At 47.0% G+C, this 14,351-nt stretch overlaps 1 protein-coding gene across 1 annotated transcript in view; it reads right to left on the reverse strand.

The window, feature by feature from the left end:
* The window catches only part of LOC145715821 (butyrophilin-like protein 9), a 17,381-nt gene extending 3,034 nt beyond the window's left edge, over positions 1–14,347 (reverse strand). The window contains exons 1-5 of the mRNA XM_081825629.1: positions 14,160–14,347; positions 10,227–10,361; positions 8,080–8,427; positions 6,242–6,523; positions 5–133 (exon numbers count right to left, since the gene is read on the reverse strand). Coding sequence (XP_081681755.1) covers positions 5–133; positions 6,242–6,523; positions 8,080–8,427; positions 10,227–10,338 — 871 coding nt within the window. The 5' untranslated portion in view covers positions 10,339–10,361; positions 14,160–14,347. The remainder of the gene's footprint in view (positions 1–4; positions 134–6,241; positions 6,524–8,079; positions 8,428–10,226; positions 10,362–14,159) is intronic.
* Between the last annotated feature and the right edge of the window lie 4 nt (positions 14,348–14,351).

The following is a 14,351-nucleotide window of genomic DNA, read 5'->3' on the forward strand; positions in this document are numbered from 1 at the left end:
GTACCTTGGCACCTCCGTTGCTTCTGCAGGAAGTACAGCGCCAGCGTCACGAGGACTGCCAGGAGCAGAGGCAGTCCCACCAGAGTCCCGAGGAAAGCCCTCTTCCAAGGGGAGCTTCCGGGTAAAAAGGCGTCTGGAAAACACCTCACAGGGAGTTGTTGTCTCGCTTTAGGCGCCACTAAACACCTAAGGGACAAGCCTATCCCGGACCCAGCGTGCCGGAAATCCTTCCAGGTTGGCAGGCGTTAAACCTCGCGGGCAGCACCAGAGCAATCTGTAAAATGGGCACGAGAGCGGCCGCGCGCGCGCCCTCCGCAGGGAGGACCCTGGGGAGTAGGGAGTAGGGGCTCCGAACTTGCCTAGCAGCACCCGGGGAATGCAAACTGAAGGATCTGGAAGGGAGGGGCTGATGGACCCCACCCACACCCCCAGCTTTTGACCTTACGTGCCCATGGCCCTGCCCGCCCCACCCCGCCCTAAACTTTTCCCCACAATTGTCCTGTTTCTGAAGAACACAAAAATCGAAGGCATTGGTATCCGAAAACCAGTGAATTTTTGCTCTCTTCCCCCACGCTCAAACCCACAAGTCATTTTCCGCTTCTTGCAAACACTTCCGTTTACTTCTCATCACACCTTTGGAAGAATTGGCTCCCTGGGGAGGCTTTGCCCGAGGGCAGCGTGTGGCCCAGGCGCCCTCCGACAGGGGCCAGTCGGCAAAGAGATACGCGCAGGACGGAAAGTAACTCTTTAGAAACTCCTGTGGCAATCTGACGTAATAATTTGGTGTCTGCTGAAGATTATTATGTTTTAAAAGTGGTGGTTTTATCTCAGTGGTCTTTTTAAAAATATATTTTTCTCTTTTTTATTGTAGTAAAATATATAACCTAAAATTTACCATCTTAACCATTTTTAAAGGTACAATTCAGTGGCATTAAGTTACTTTCACATTGTTGTGGATCATCATCACCATCCATATCCAGAACTCTTTTGGTCTTCCCAGACTGAAATTCTACCCATTGAACACTAACTCCCCATTTCCTGCTCCCCACCCACCTCAGCCTCCAGCAACTGGAAACTTCTATTCCACTTTGCACCTTTATGAATTTGACTACTCTAGGTACCTCCCTATAAGTGAATTTCAAACAATATTTGTCTTTTGGTGTCTGGCTAATTTCACTTAGCATTATGTGGTTCATTTTCCCTTTTTCAGTTTAATTTTTCTAGTAGTGCATTTTTATTGTCTTGTACCAAAATATTGGGCCACAAAGGATCGGTCCTTCACTACAGATGGTTTGCCAAGCTCTGACCTACAGGTTAAGAGCAAGAGCTCCGGGTTCAGTGCCTCCCTGACATGCTACCCTCGACCTTGTCCCTTTGTTCAAGCTTCTCCTGCCTCCTTCCTACTCCCCTAGTGGTCATATGCAGCCCCATTCCCAGTGCACGAACTTTGCACTTGCTGTCCCCTCTACCTGAATGTGCTCCTCACAGATATCCACGTGAACCACATCCTTTGAAAAGGATAAATGCAAATCAAAAAAGAAATAATTGGATTTGGAAAGAGACTCCCTCTTTTTCCCTTTTCTTAGAACATTTCCTTCATAAAACTAAAAAAAAAAAAAATCCTTTCTCTATCCCTTTGAGATATATGTAAATGTTTTCGAAAGCTAAATAAGCTCTTGCTAGCTTTACAACCCAGGAATGTTTTTCTTAAGGAGTTCAGAGACATTTCTTTGAAATGTAAACATCAAGGAGAGAGTGTCCCTATGTCCTATCTCATGGGGGTTTCAGGTGCCTGGCTCCAAGTTGTGACTATGTGCTTGTCATAGAGATTTAAGACGTTTTATTTTTCCTTGGATAACACAATTAGCTAACCCAAATGACCACCCCAATGACACAGTAAATTTTCAGTGAAGTATGTGTGGCGCGTGGTGTTGTTGAGTCCTCTTACCCAATGACACGTTATCATTTAGAAGGGTCAGATTTCTTTCTGTTATTATACAGTTGACCCTTGAACAACACAGATTTAAACTGTGTGGGTCCATAAAGATGTATTTTTTTTTATATAATTCCAGTTAGTTAACATATAGTGTAATATCAGTCTCAGGTGTACAATATAGTGATTCAATTCTTCCATGCATCACCCAGATGCTCCTCAATCCCCATCACCTCTTTAACCCATCTCCCGGATCGACCTCCCCTCTGGTAACCATCAGTTTGTTCTCTGTAGTTAAAGAGATTGTTTCTTGGTTTCTCTCTCTCCCTCTCTCTTATTTTTTCCCTTTGCTCGTTTGTGTTGTTTCTTAAATTCCACATATGAGTGAAATCATATGGTATTTGTCTTTCTCGGACTTAGCATAATGCTTTTGCTTACATTTGCCTAGCATAATATCTCTAGCTCCACCCATGGTGTTGTAAATGGCAAGATTTCATTTTTTTATGGCTGATAATATTCCATTGTGTGTGTGTGTGTGTATGTATATACCACTTCTTTATCCACTCATCAGTCAATGGATATTTGGGCTGCTTCCATACTCTGGCTATTGCAAATAACGCTGCTATAAACATCAGGGTGCTGGTACCCCTTCAGATTAGTGTTCTTATATTCTTTGGGTGAATACCTAGTAGAACACTTATAGATAATAAGGTATTTCTATTTTTAACTTTTTCAGGAACCTCCCTACTGTTTTCCAGAGTGGCTGCATCAGTTTGCATTCCCACCAACAGTGCAAGAGGGTTCCCCTTTCTCCGCATCCCTGCCAACATCTGTCGTTTCCTGACTTGTTAATTTTAGCCATTCTGACAGGTGGGAGGTGGTATCTCATTGTAGTTTTGATTTGCGTTTCTCTGATGACGAGTGATGTTGCGTATCTTTTCTATTTTGTTTGTAGTTTCCATATCATTTATTTTTGCTCTAGCCTTTAGTATTTCCTTCCTTCCGCTGGGTTTCGGCTTTGTTTGTTCTTTCTTTAGCTCCTTTAGGTGCAAGGTGAAATCTTTACCTTTGAGTTTTCTCTTTCTTCTTGGAGTAGGCCTGTCTTGCTATGTACTTCCCTCTTAGATCCACTTTCGCTGCATCCCAGGGGTTTTAGACTGTTGTGTTTTCATTTTCATCTGTTTCCATGTACTTTTTAAGTTCTTCTTTGATTTCCTGGTTGACCTATTCATTGTCTAGTAGCATGTTATTTGATCTCCATGTGTTTGTGTTCTTTCCAGATTTTGTCTTGTTGACGTCAAGTTTCACGGCATTGTGGTCAGAAAAGATACGTGGTGCGATTTCAATCTTCTTGAATTTGTTGAGGTTTTTTGTGTGCTAATATGTGATCTATTCTGGAGAATGTTGTGTGTACTTAAAAAGAATATGTATTCTTCTCTTTTAGGATGGAATGTTCTGAATACATCTGTTAAGTCCATCTGGTCCAGTGTGTCATTCAAAACCCTTATTTTCTGTTTGATTTTCGGTTGATTTTCTGTTTAGGTGATCTGTCCATTGATATAAGTGGGGTGTTAATGTCCCCTACTATTATTGTATCAAATGAGTTATTTTATGTTTATTACTAACCATTCATCTATTTGTGTGCTCCTATGTTGGGTACATAAATACGTACGATGGTTATATCTTCTTGTTGGATAGACCCCTTTATTATTAAATAGTGTCCTTTGTCTCTTTTTATGGTCTTTGTTTTAAGGCCTACTTTTTCCAGTGTAAATATCATTGCTCCAATTTTCTTTTGACATCCATTTGCATGATAGATGTTTCTCCATCCCCTCACTTTCAATGTGCAGGTGTCTTTAGGTCTAAAACGGATCTCTTGTAGGCAGCATAGAGATGGGTCTTGTTTTTTATCCATTCTGTCATCCTGTGTCTTTTGATTGGAACGTTTGGTCCATTTACATTCAAAGTAATGTTTTCATTTCATTTTTTGTGCCCTCTGCTATGTTTTTCCTTATCTCTGTGTTAAGTGTCTCAGTCATGTCCTCCAGTCTTTTCTCAAGTCCAGTTAGTATCCTTATGGTCATTGCTTTAAATTCTCTAACATACACGATACTTATATCTGTTTCACTTAGATCTCTACCCTGGCCTTATCTCATTCTCTCATTTGTGATCAATTTCTCTGTCTCCTCATTTTATCTGCCTCTCTGTGTCTATTTCTGTGTGTTAAGAACATTTTCTGCTTTTGAAAGTAGTGACTTTACGAAGAGTAGGTCCTGGAGTGCCTGTTTACCAGGAACAGGCACTTCAGCAAATCATCCTATGTTTTTTACTTACGTTTTGCTGTTGTGTCTGAGTCACTTTTCTTTTCAGTGCAGTTGTCTACCCTCACTCACTCTCTTCCTGTGGTGGCTGTATTCGCTCTCTGGGATGTTAGTGGGACACAGGCCTGCTCGCTCTGAGGGGCTGTGCCCACTGGGGAACTTGGGAGTGTGGGGGTGGGATTAGCAATATTTGATTGGGCCACTAGTCCCATGCCAGATCTCCTAAAGCTCTGTGGTGGCCGGGGGCTCTTGCCAGGCCGGTGGGGGTACAAGGCTGATCTCAGTGCTCGATGCTGACATGCGGCCGGGCCGGGCATGTGAGGGTGGCTGGTGGTGCGTGGCTGGGCATCGCACTGCGGCTGGGCGGGGTGTGCTGGTGCAGCCTCGCACCTGTTGTCTGGGCAGCGTGCATGTGCAGCTTCAACAAAATTTGCCCTGAACTCTGGGTCGAGACTCTGAGTGTCTGCAGCCCCACCTCCCGGAGGTGGCTCCATGTTTATGCTGGGGTCGGGGGAGGAAAACGGCAGCTGCCCGCTCCCTTATTTTTAGAGAAGTCCCCCAACACTCTCTGAAATCAGGATGCACAGATCTGACTCCCGTTTACCCCCGCTCTGTATAAATTGCCTTTTTTATATTGCCTCTCTGTGCAGGCTGCTATCTCTCTAAAGGCAGCGACCCAGCGGTCACTCACCCTCCCAGCTCACCCAGTGCTGACTCAGCTGACTTTTAAAGCTCCAGGCTCCAAATCCCACTTTTTTTTACAAACTCACAGAATGCACCCTGTGTAGTTTTCAATGACAAACGTTATGGGAAATAGTCTTCCCTGGGTGAACTCCCTGGTGTGAGGGCCCATTTTTCTGCCTTCTCTGTGCACACAGCCTCCCTCTGCCTTTTTGACCTTCCTAACCTTTCAGCTGCAGCTTCTTCTCTATATTGAGTTGTAGAGTTTGTTCTGCCAATCTTCGGATTGCTCTCTGGTTTATTGACTTGGATGTGGATGATATCTAGTTGTGAATGTGAGACAGGATGAGCTCAGGGTCCTCCTACTCTACCATTTTCCCAAGATCCTCTCCTCCTTATGGTTTTTTTTTTAAAAAATAACATTTTCTTTTCTCTAGTTTACCTGACTGTAGGAATACAGCATATAATACATACATAAAATCTGTGTTAAGCTTCTATTTCTGTTAGCAGTCAACAGTATATTATTAGTAGTTAAGTTTTTGGGAGTCAAAAGTTATACGTGGATTTTCAAATGCTCAGGGCAGAGGGGGGTCAGCACACTTAACCCCCTGAATTGTTCAAGGGCCAACTGTAATATAACTATTGATTTGTACCAATGTGAAGAATGACCCATAGGTTAGGTTTATCCTCAAGACTTAAAATAGTCACGAACATCAGATCCTTCAGTTTGTGCCTCATGATAAGACTTTGGTCCTAGATGATGGCCTCATCCTTCAACTCATTGCCTAACTATCTTCCTTCCTAACCTACCACTTTTAAATCCACATGCACCCCCCACCACACGTTAGCACCCTTCCCTGCTTTGTTTTTCTGTACAGCACCTTACATCTTCTAATCTTACAATATAATTCACTCTTTTGTTTGTGTTTCCCGCACAGGAATGTCAACCCGAGGGCAAGGGTTTGGGGCACATTACTTATAAATATCGTTTGAGGGATGAAACTAGGAACACATGGGCTCTCATGATGACCTCTAATGAGTAGTTTCTGGGTTTTAGGGCAGAGCCTTTGGTGTATAATATTGATTCCCTGGGGCCTCCCCAGCATACTGTTTGGGTGAGTGGTAAGCTGTTGTACTCTCAGTAGGTTCCTGATATCCAAGGTGCTGACTTTTCAGGTGTCTAGGTCAGTCCGCCCCAGAGACAACCAGGCCCCAGTACCACTATGCCCTTTTAGATGGTCTTTGGAACAATGCACATGAAGGACATGGTGGGTAAGAAGATGAGGGTTAGTCAGCATCTACTAACCTGCTATCTGGATGGTGAACTCTTTCTTCTGGAGGAGGAGGGAGTTCTGGATGGAGCAAGACACATTGCTGTGGGAACCCCCTTGGACAACCACGGATGTTTCCAGATTGAACAGGCCCCGGGCATCCTGGACAATGGCTTCCATCTCTGGAGGCAGGCACTGTCCTTTATGATCTTTCCACTGAGCCTGGGGTTTGGGGTACCAGCCACTGGAGATGCACCTCAGCTGAACGCCTCCCTTCTTGAAGCCCTCAAGGGAGATGTGAGGGTCTGAGCCCAGCCCTGGGAGACGCAGGAAGAGTGGGAAAGATCAGGCTCCCTCGCAGAAGTTGTACATGAAGTTCATGCCAGCATGCAATGTCTGCAGTCATTATAAGGTATCACAAACTGTGACTGCTCTTAACCCACATGTGGGCTCACAACCCCCAACTGTGGGCTATAAATGACAGTCTAAATTGGTGGTGGCAGGTGGGACATGGGGACAGTAGAACCCATGAGGGACATTTGGAAATATTGTGGGGGGCCATTTGGCCAGAAGGGCTACTGGCATTTAGTCATATTATGCAAGAGACAGTCCCCTGAAGTAAAGAAAAACCCCACCCCACATTTCCGTAGATTGTCCTCTGTCTCTCTTGAATCCCACCAGAGGTCAGAGTGTGTCACACGCACTCCTTCATGTCTCCATCCTGTGGAGCTAACGTCATATTTTGAATATGCAAAACACTGATATGTTTAAAGAGCAATACTGTAAAAAATGTACATCAGGAAAGTCCCAGACCTTTCTCCATCCTTTCCATCCACTGCTCCCTCCTCTCCCTTAGGTAACCAATTTCATTAGCTCATTAGTTCCTAGTGCATCCTTCCTATGTTTCTTTCATGCAACGTTTCTTTTTTCTTACACCAAAGTTTACATACTGTAGAACCTCTTTGCACCTTGTTTTTTCTCTTACCAACATCCTAGAAATCACTCCACATCAGTTCCTAGAGCACCTCCGCATTTTTTCAGGTGCATAGTGTGGATCACTCCTTTGTGTGATGGACCATACTCAACACCTTTGCTTAGATATTTAGGTATTCCACTGTTGTACAGTTACAAATGATGCTACAAAGATTAAACTTATATGGATGCCCTTTTCATATTGGAGCTGTGGGAGGCTTATATTCAGGGTAAACTAGAGGTGGAGTTGCAGTTCAAAAGGTAGACGTATAGGCAGTCCTGTTAGCTATTGCCAAATTCCCATGCACTGGAGCTTTGCTTTGCTTTCCATCACCAGGGTACAAAGCAGAAGGCCTGCTTCCCCACAGCTCCACCATGGGTGTATGATCAAACTGCTGAGTTTTTGCCAAACTCAGAGGTAAAAAAAGTTGCATCTCAGTGTAACTTTAATTTGCCTTTCTTTCGTGATGGGTAAGGGTGATCATCTTTTTTCTTTTTTTTTTTTTAAAGATTTTATTTATTTATTTGAGAGAGAGAGAATGAGAGACAGAAAGCACGAGAGGGAAGAGGATCAGAGGGAGAAGCAGACCCCCCGCCGAGCAGGGAGCCTGATGTGGGACTCGATCCCGGGACTCCAGGATCATGACCTGAGCTGAAGGCAGTCGCTTAACCAACTGAGCCACCCAGGCACCCAGGGTGATCATCTTTTTGTATGTTTAAGGGCCATTTGTATATCTCTTTTGTGAACTTTTATTTTGTTCATTTTGTAACGAATCTTCCTTTCTGATGGTTTTTTAAAATTAGGTATGTTTCCCCCTTTCTGCATTTCCCTGTCTGCTCTTGAGCAAAGCGGCTCTGTCCAGACGGACCCCTCACTCTGTCTCTTGGGCCGGCCACGTACCTGCTACCTCCAGCTCCCAGACCGCTTCCCTGGAGAAGTTGCTGGAGAGGAAACGGCACCCATATAGGCCCTCGTCGGCAGGAATGACGCCGCGGAGCTGCAAGTTCACGCTGCCATCCACGATATAATCCTTGATGAGTTTGGTCCTGTTCCGGAACTGCGCCATTTGCCGGCTCTGGAGCTCTCGCCCCCCCTCATACAGGTGCACCACATCGGAGGTCTGACTCCGGAACCAGCGGATCTCCATGTCCTCGGCATCCAGGTACGGCAACAGGTGGCACGAGAACTCCACCTCTTCTCCCACGAGTGCCAGGATGGGCTCCCCAGGGCCCACCACCCTGACCTCCTCTAGGACGAGAAGCCAGAATGACAGCCGAAATCAGCTCTCATCCAGGGTGAGCTTTTATCCCATTCCTTTGCAGCTCAGGAATCTACATACAGTAAACCATTCAAATGACAAAAAGACACTTGGCAAGACAGTTGGCTTGGCTTCTTGAACAAGTCATTGTCATGAAGACGCCAGGTTAAAACATACACAGAGGATATTACAACCAGCTACAGTGTGTGGTGCTGGACTAGGAATTGGTTTGAACCAACCAGCTGCAAATGTTGTTTTGGGGACAGTTACGTAAATATGGCCAAGACATTAAATGAAAAGGAATCCTTGACCAAAAAAAAAGCAAGTTTCAAAACAACACGTACACTATTCTCTTATTTGATTACAAAGTGACATGTTTGCATAAAAACATGTGCAGAAAAGAAAGGTCCAAAATGAGATATACCAAATGGTTGATGGTGGTAATTTCTGCATGATGGGAATAGATATATTCTTGTTTCTTCCTTGCCTGATTTTCTAATTTTTTATAATGCACATGTACAGTTTATGCTAATAACAAAGGGTATTAACGTAATCTATGGGTCTCCTTGCTTCATGGGTTTTTCTATCTAAAGGCCAAATCTTGTCTTCAAGATTTTTATTAGAATTTTTTTTTATTTGACCATCCTCTTAAATGGTGCCTCCACGTGGCTCCTCTACTCCCTGTTTTCTGCAAGTCCCGTGGGAGTTGCTATTCCTGTTGCAGTCCCTTTGCATGTGCTGCTTCCTGCCACTCAGGTTGTTGCCCTCACTCTTCTGACTTCACCTTTTCTTTCTTTCTTTCTTTCTTTCTTTAAATTTTTTTTATTTATTTGAGAGAGAGAGCCCGCGCGTAAGAGCAGCAGCTGGGAGGGGCAGAGGGAGAGGGAGAAGCAGACCCCCCACCCCGCCACACCCCTGCTGAGCAGAGAGCCCAACATGGGACTCGATCCCAGGACTCTGGGATCACCACCCGAGCCGAAGGCAGACGTTCAACCAACTGAGCCACCAGGTGCCCCCTGGCTTTGCCTTTTCTTGTACCTCCTTTTCTTCCTTTCAAGCTCAGCTAAAACCCATTCCCAAAGCTCCCCCTTCATGGATCCCTCCCATCCTTCACTTAGCTCATAGAACATGGCAGTGGTTTTTTTTGTTCACTCTATTTGAGACATCTTGTTGCCCACTGGGTATAACCCCAACACCCTCCCTTCCAGCTTCCCTTTCCAGGATATCTCAAGTTGTCTCTTCCCCCACACTTCATGCCTGGCCCTCTTCCTGGGAGCATGGCCTGCCTCAGTTTACCCTCCACCTGTCATCTTCCTGGAAATTATGTCTCCTTCAGGGGTCTACTCAAACAGTACCTCCTCTCTAGGGTTCTTCTTGGCTTTCTGGAAGACAAATTTCTCTCTTAGCTGTGCTCACAGATCTTTGGATATATTTCTCTTGCAGCCATACAGCTGAACAGCTTTTATGTCACGTCTGTCCCCCTCCCTTGGCCTTCTTGAGGACCTGGGATGAGCCTGGTCATTTTGGTATCCCTGGTTTCCAGCTCAGGGAATCAGAGAATTGCATTTGCATAATTAGTTTATACTTGCTTTTGGCTGCTTCTTTCATGAGACATGTTGAGCCTGAGGTCCTTCCTGCCCTTCAGAAGCTACAGCTTCTATTTGGGAGGGCAGCACCTGACATGGCCTGGCAGGCTGTAGATCTCAGGCCTGGGAGCACCAGGTAGGAGGGTGGGCAGAAGCTGAGGTGCTCATGGCCTGGCTGGCTGGGCTGCAGGTTTGACAACTACCTGAGTTCAGCTCTCCGGGCTGGAGGAGAAGAAGGAGATGGGTGAGGAAGAAGACACTGCTGGGCAGAGGAACTCGCTGGGAGAAGTCCGGGAAGACTGGGAAATCCACCATTTCTTCTCAGCTGTGGGGGCCACCTGGAGAGGAACAAAGAGATGCTGGAACGGATGCAGGAGAGCTAGAACGCAGCCCAGCAGGCCTGATGTCTCTTGCTGCTTCAATTTTTTTTTTTTTTTATAATAGTTCTTACCACTCCCAGTGCCTGGCTTCTTTTAAACCATAGCTGGATGTGAGTGCTGCTTCTGATTTTACCAGGTGTCACCGCTGACCTTGCTCAGACTCATGGAGCTGCAAGGGGACAAGGCCAAAGAGTCCCAGAGGAAGCAGCTTCTTGGCTTTGCATTGTTTAGAGCCAGGAATAGAGCCACCCATTGTGTGGGGATTCAGCTAGGATTAAATGACTTTCCCCGAACAAAGGGAAATCTATAAGGACTCGGAGATATTGTCGTTCTCCCTGCCCCACTTCCCTTTGGCCTGGAACATGAGGTCCACAAACAGGAACAAACACAGAGTTCTGATCTTTCAGAAGTGGGATGCATGACTGGCAGCAGCCAGCCAGCTCCCACCGCAGCTGAGACACGTTGTTCCAGGCCTGAAACCTCAGGCGGAGGCTTCAAGAGGTCAACTGGTGACTGTCCCTATCGCTGCAAGATTGTGTCTTCCAGGCCACATTAACAGAGTTGTCCCACCTAGCCACATCCCCCATTAGTGGTCCACTCTACCCAGCCCTGGCCCAGGCAAGGGCTATCCCCTTTCAGTCCTGAGACCCCCTTGGGACCTGTGGTGACATCTCACAGTCTGATAGCAAGTGAACATGGGCAACCCATACATCTTGGGGTACATTCAAGCCTCTCCACATTTCTCCTCTGTTTAGTGGTGGGACTTTAGGCAGATTCTATAACTGACTGACCCTCGATTTCTTTGCCTGAACGATGGAAGAAACCAGTGCCAACTCGGGGGATCATTAAGTCTTCCATGGGAGGGCTAAGTGCTCTTTAGTATATAAAAGCCCGAACCACCTGCCCCTGCCTCCACCTGCCAAACATCTTGCTCTCCATCTTTTAGAGCCTGCACGCTCTCCTTTCACCCCATCATAGGAAGGCAGATTTCTTCAGCCCCCAGTCTCCCCTTCTCCCCTCTTCTGCCACCCCACCCCTTTGCTTCATGCTCCTTCTCCTGAAAACATGTTCTTGGTGTCCTGTGGCTGCCAAGCTCTACCCACACACCAAACGCATCATGAGGGTGTAGACGAAAGACTTTAGAAGTTGCTGGGCCATGTAGCAGAGGAATGGCCAGAGGAGGTATGCAGGTGAGTTAACAGTGTGTGTGGGGGGAAATCCCTGAGCTAGAAGAACCCGGCCAGTGGGAATAGAAGGACCCGGCCAGTGGGAAGGAGTGGGCAATGGCCGGTGAAGCCAGTGGGCCAGGGCTGGGGCCCTCCCCTCCTGGAGCTCACATGCAGGTAGACAGGCAGAGGAGCAAGTTGGAATAGCTCCATTAATGCTTCAAAAGGGACCCCTCAGCAGGAGAAGGTCAGAGGACCCCCTGGAGGGGGCTCGGCCACTTTCATGGCCAAAGCTATTGGAATTACTAGTCACACAATAGTCAGCTTAAACACAGGCTCTGGGCCAAGGTCGAGGCTCTGGCCAGACAGTCCAGCCTCTTGCCCTATTGGCTGATGACGGGAAACTGGCAGCAAAGGAGCTCCAGAGCAGGGAGTCCACCCTGGACTCCCTCTCCCTGTTTGCTTTTGCTTTTTCTCTCCCTCTCCCTGTTTCCTTCTCTTCTCTTTTGTGTCTCAGTATTTTCTTCTGGACTCTGAGGATAGAGCCCCATGAAGGCAAAAGCCATGACTGTGTATCAGCACCAGCTGGTACCTTCCAAAACCAGAGGGGCTCGGGGGGTACTTCTGGGTCCATTTAGATCAGTCAGATTTTGAGGAATTAGTCAAGACCTGTGTGGGTGGCGGCTCGGGTTCTCCTACCGCACAGTGACAGAGCATTAGACGGGCTCACAGCTGGGGGCCCCACTTTCCCTGAGCTGGGAGGCTGCCACCTCCTGGAGGGTAGTCCGAGTGTTCCAGACCCTGGAATTACTAGTGGGACCGCAGTTTTGTAGTGCGAAACACCCATGTGAATCCTGTCACTGAGGCTGCAGGGGAAGGAGGTCGTAAACATCCAAACACACACAGGCATGCATGTGCTTATGCTCACAGTAATAAAAACTGATACGACTTGAGCACTTACTATCTACCAAGCACTTACATATACCAGAAGTATTTATTATTATTATTATCACTGATAGGTCTGAATCACAGACCACAGGAAACTGAGGCACAGGGAGGCTAGGCAACTTGCCCGCACGAACAGTTAGGAGGTGGTGGAGTGGGGTCTCTCCTAAGCTCTGCACCAGTGTGGATAGAGATTCCTCACCAGCTTTGTCCTGTGTCAGGGCTGGAGCACCCTCTGTTTTCCTATCTCCCAGAGCGTGACTCCAGTTAGGGACCACCCGACCCCAGACCACAGCACTCACCCTGACAGCATCTCCCATGCTCTGAAGAAGCAGACTGAGTCCCCAGGTCTCAGCCACAAGACCAAGCAAGCAAGCACGAGCAACCAACCCACAAATGAATAAAAATCCCAAACTCCAGGTGCTGATAAAACAACTCAAAACTGGAGTCTTCCTCAGACCTTACCAACAGCATCTTCTTGGACCGGAGGTACATGCCCTGTGGTCCCTTTGCTCCCAATGCACAGGCATTGAAAAGCCTTTAACTTGGAGGGAGACTGACGATTTCCTGAAGGGACTTCAGAGGGGCTGAACGCCCCTTTATGCCCTAAAAGGCCCCCCTCCTGCCCATCTACTGCCTGAAGTCCGCCCTTTCTGACCTCACTCTCCAGCTTAAAGGCTCCGATCCTCACTGGAGTGCAAGTACCTGTGAGGGGAAACATTTTCAGATCTCAGCTATTCACACCACAGCGTAAATGGATTGCAGACTATTTCTCGTGAGGAGGTTTTACTGGGAACAGGGTCTGGACACACTGGAGACTGGGAGAAGGTGGAGGACCCAGGGAGGAGAAGGACAGCCAGAAAGAGGGTTTCAGGCTGGAGCTAGTCTTTGCAGGTGGGGCACATTCCCTATACTCTCCTGGGAGCCTCTGGGATGTCCCCTGAAGACACACAGAAGAGTAAGGGTCACACACACGGATGATGAAGAAAAGCCTCCACCCTCCACCCAGGGCAAGCCTGTTTCTTTGCATTCTCTCCCTGGCCTCACTCCAACCCCATCCCAATCTTCTCTTTCTGCATCTCCAATTCCTGAACAACAGCTGATGTTCTCTTAATTTGCAGCCCCTCAGCTCTTGAGTGTCTCTATAAAGATTATTTTTTGCTTTTGCCACTTCTGTGAGCTTGGGCTGTGTAATAGCAGTGTGTTGTCCTTTTCCCATTCCTGCATCCTAAGCTGTACACCTTGAGAGGTAGAGCACTCTCCTACCCTCTCCCCCCTCCAGTATCTGCTGCAGTGTTTTGCCCTCCACAAGCTATCAAGTAATGCTCACTGGTTTACTCTGGTTTGATTTCAATTGGCCCACAAGATGATTTCCACCCCAGTCTCCAAGGTGGATGAACCGCCCCAAGAAGAGACCTCAGGGAGGTTGGAGAGGGAATGGGGTAGGTCAGAATCCTACCTCCTCAGATGAAACTACCTGAATGAATATCTCCCCTTAGCCATACTTGAAACAACCCATTCTGCAGCCAGGTTCGGCCTATAAGGTGATGCCAACCCATCTTGTCCTCTCTCCAAAGCCATCATTTTCTGCTTCCCATTTCTGAAAGTTGGAGGTTTAGACAAGTGTTGAGAATGAGCCACGTACCTGGCAGGTAGCAGCAAGGGATCTGAAGTGGCAGATGATTCCTGGTGAGCTCAACTCCCTGCAAAAGGCATGACTGTAGTAAAATGTCTTGGTCCCAGATACTAAGGTCCCCTGGACATGAGCTGGCAGCTGAGTTCAGGGGGCCAATTCATCTGTGACAGAATTATCTACCCACCTTCTACCTTAAGACAC

The sequence above is a fragment of the Leptonychotes weddellii genome, chromosome 7 (genome assembly GCF_054177405.1).
Source record: "Leptonychotes weddellii isolate Sample4059 chromosome 7, ASM5417740v2, whole genome shotgun sequence".
NCBI classification, from domain to species: domain Eukaryota; kingdom Metazoa; phylum Chordata; class Mammalia; order Carnivora; family Phocidae; genus Leptonychotes; species Leptonychotes weddellii.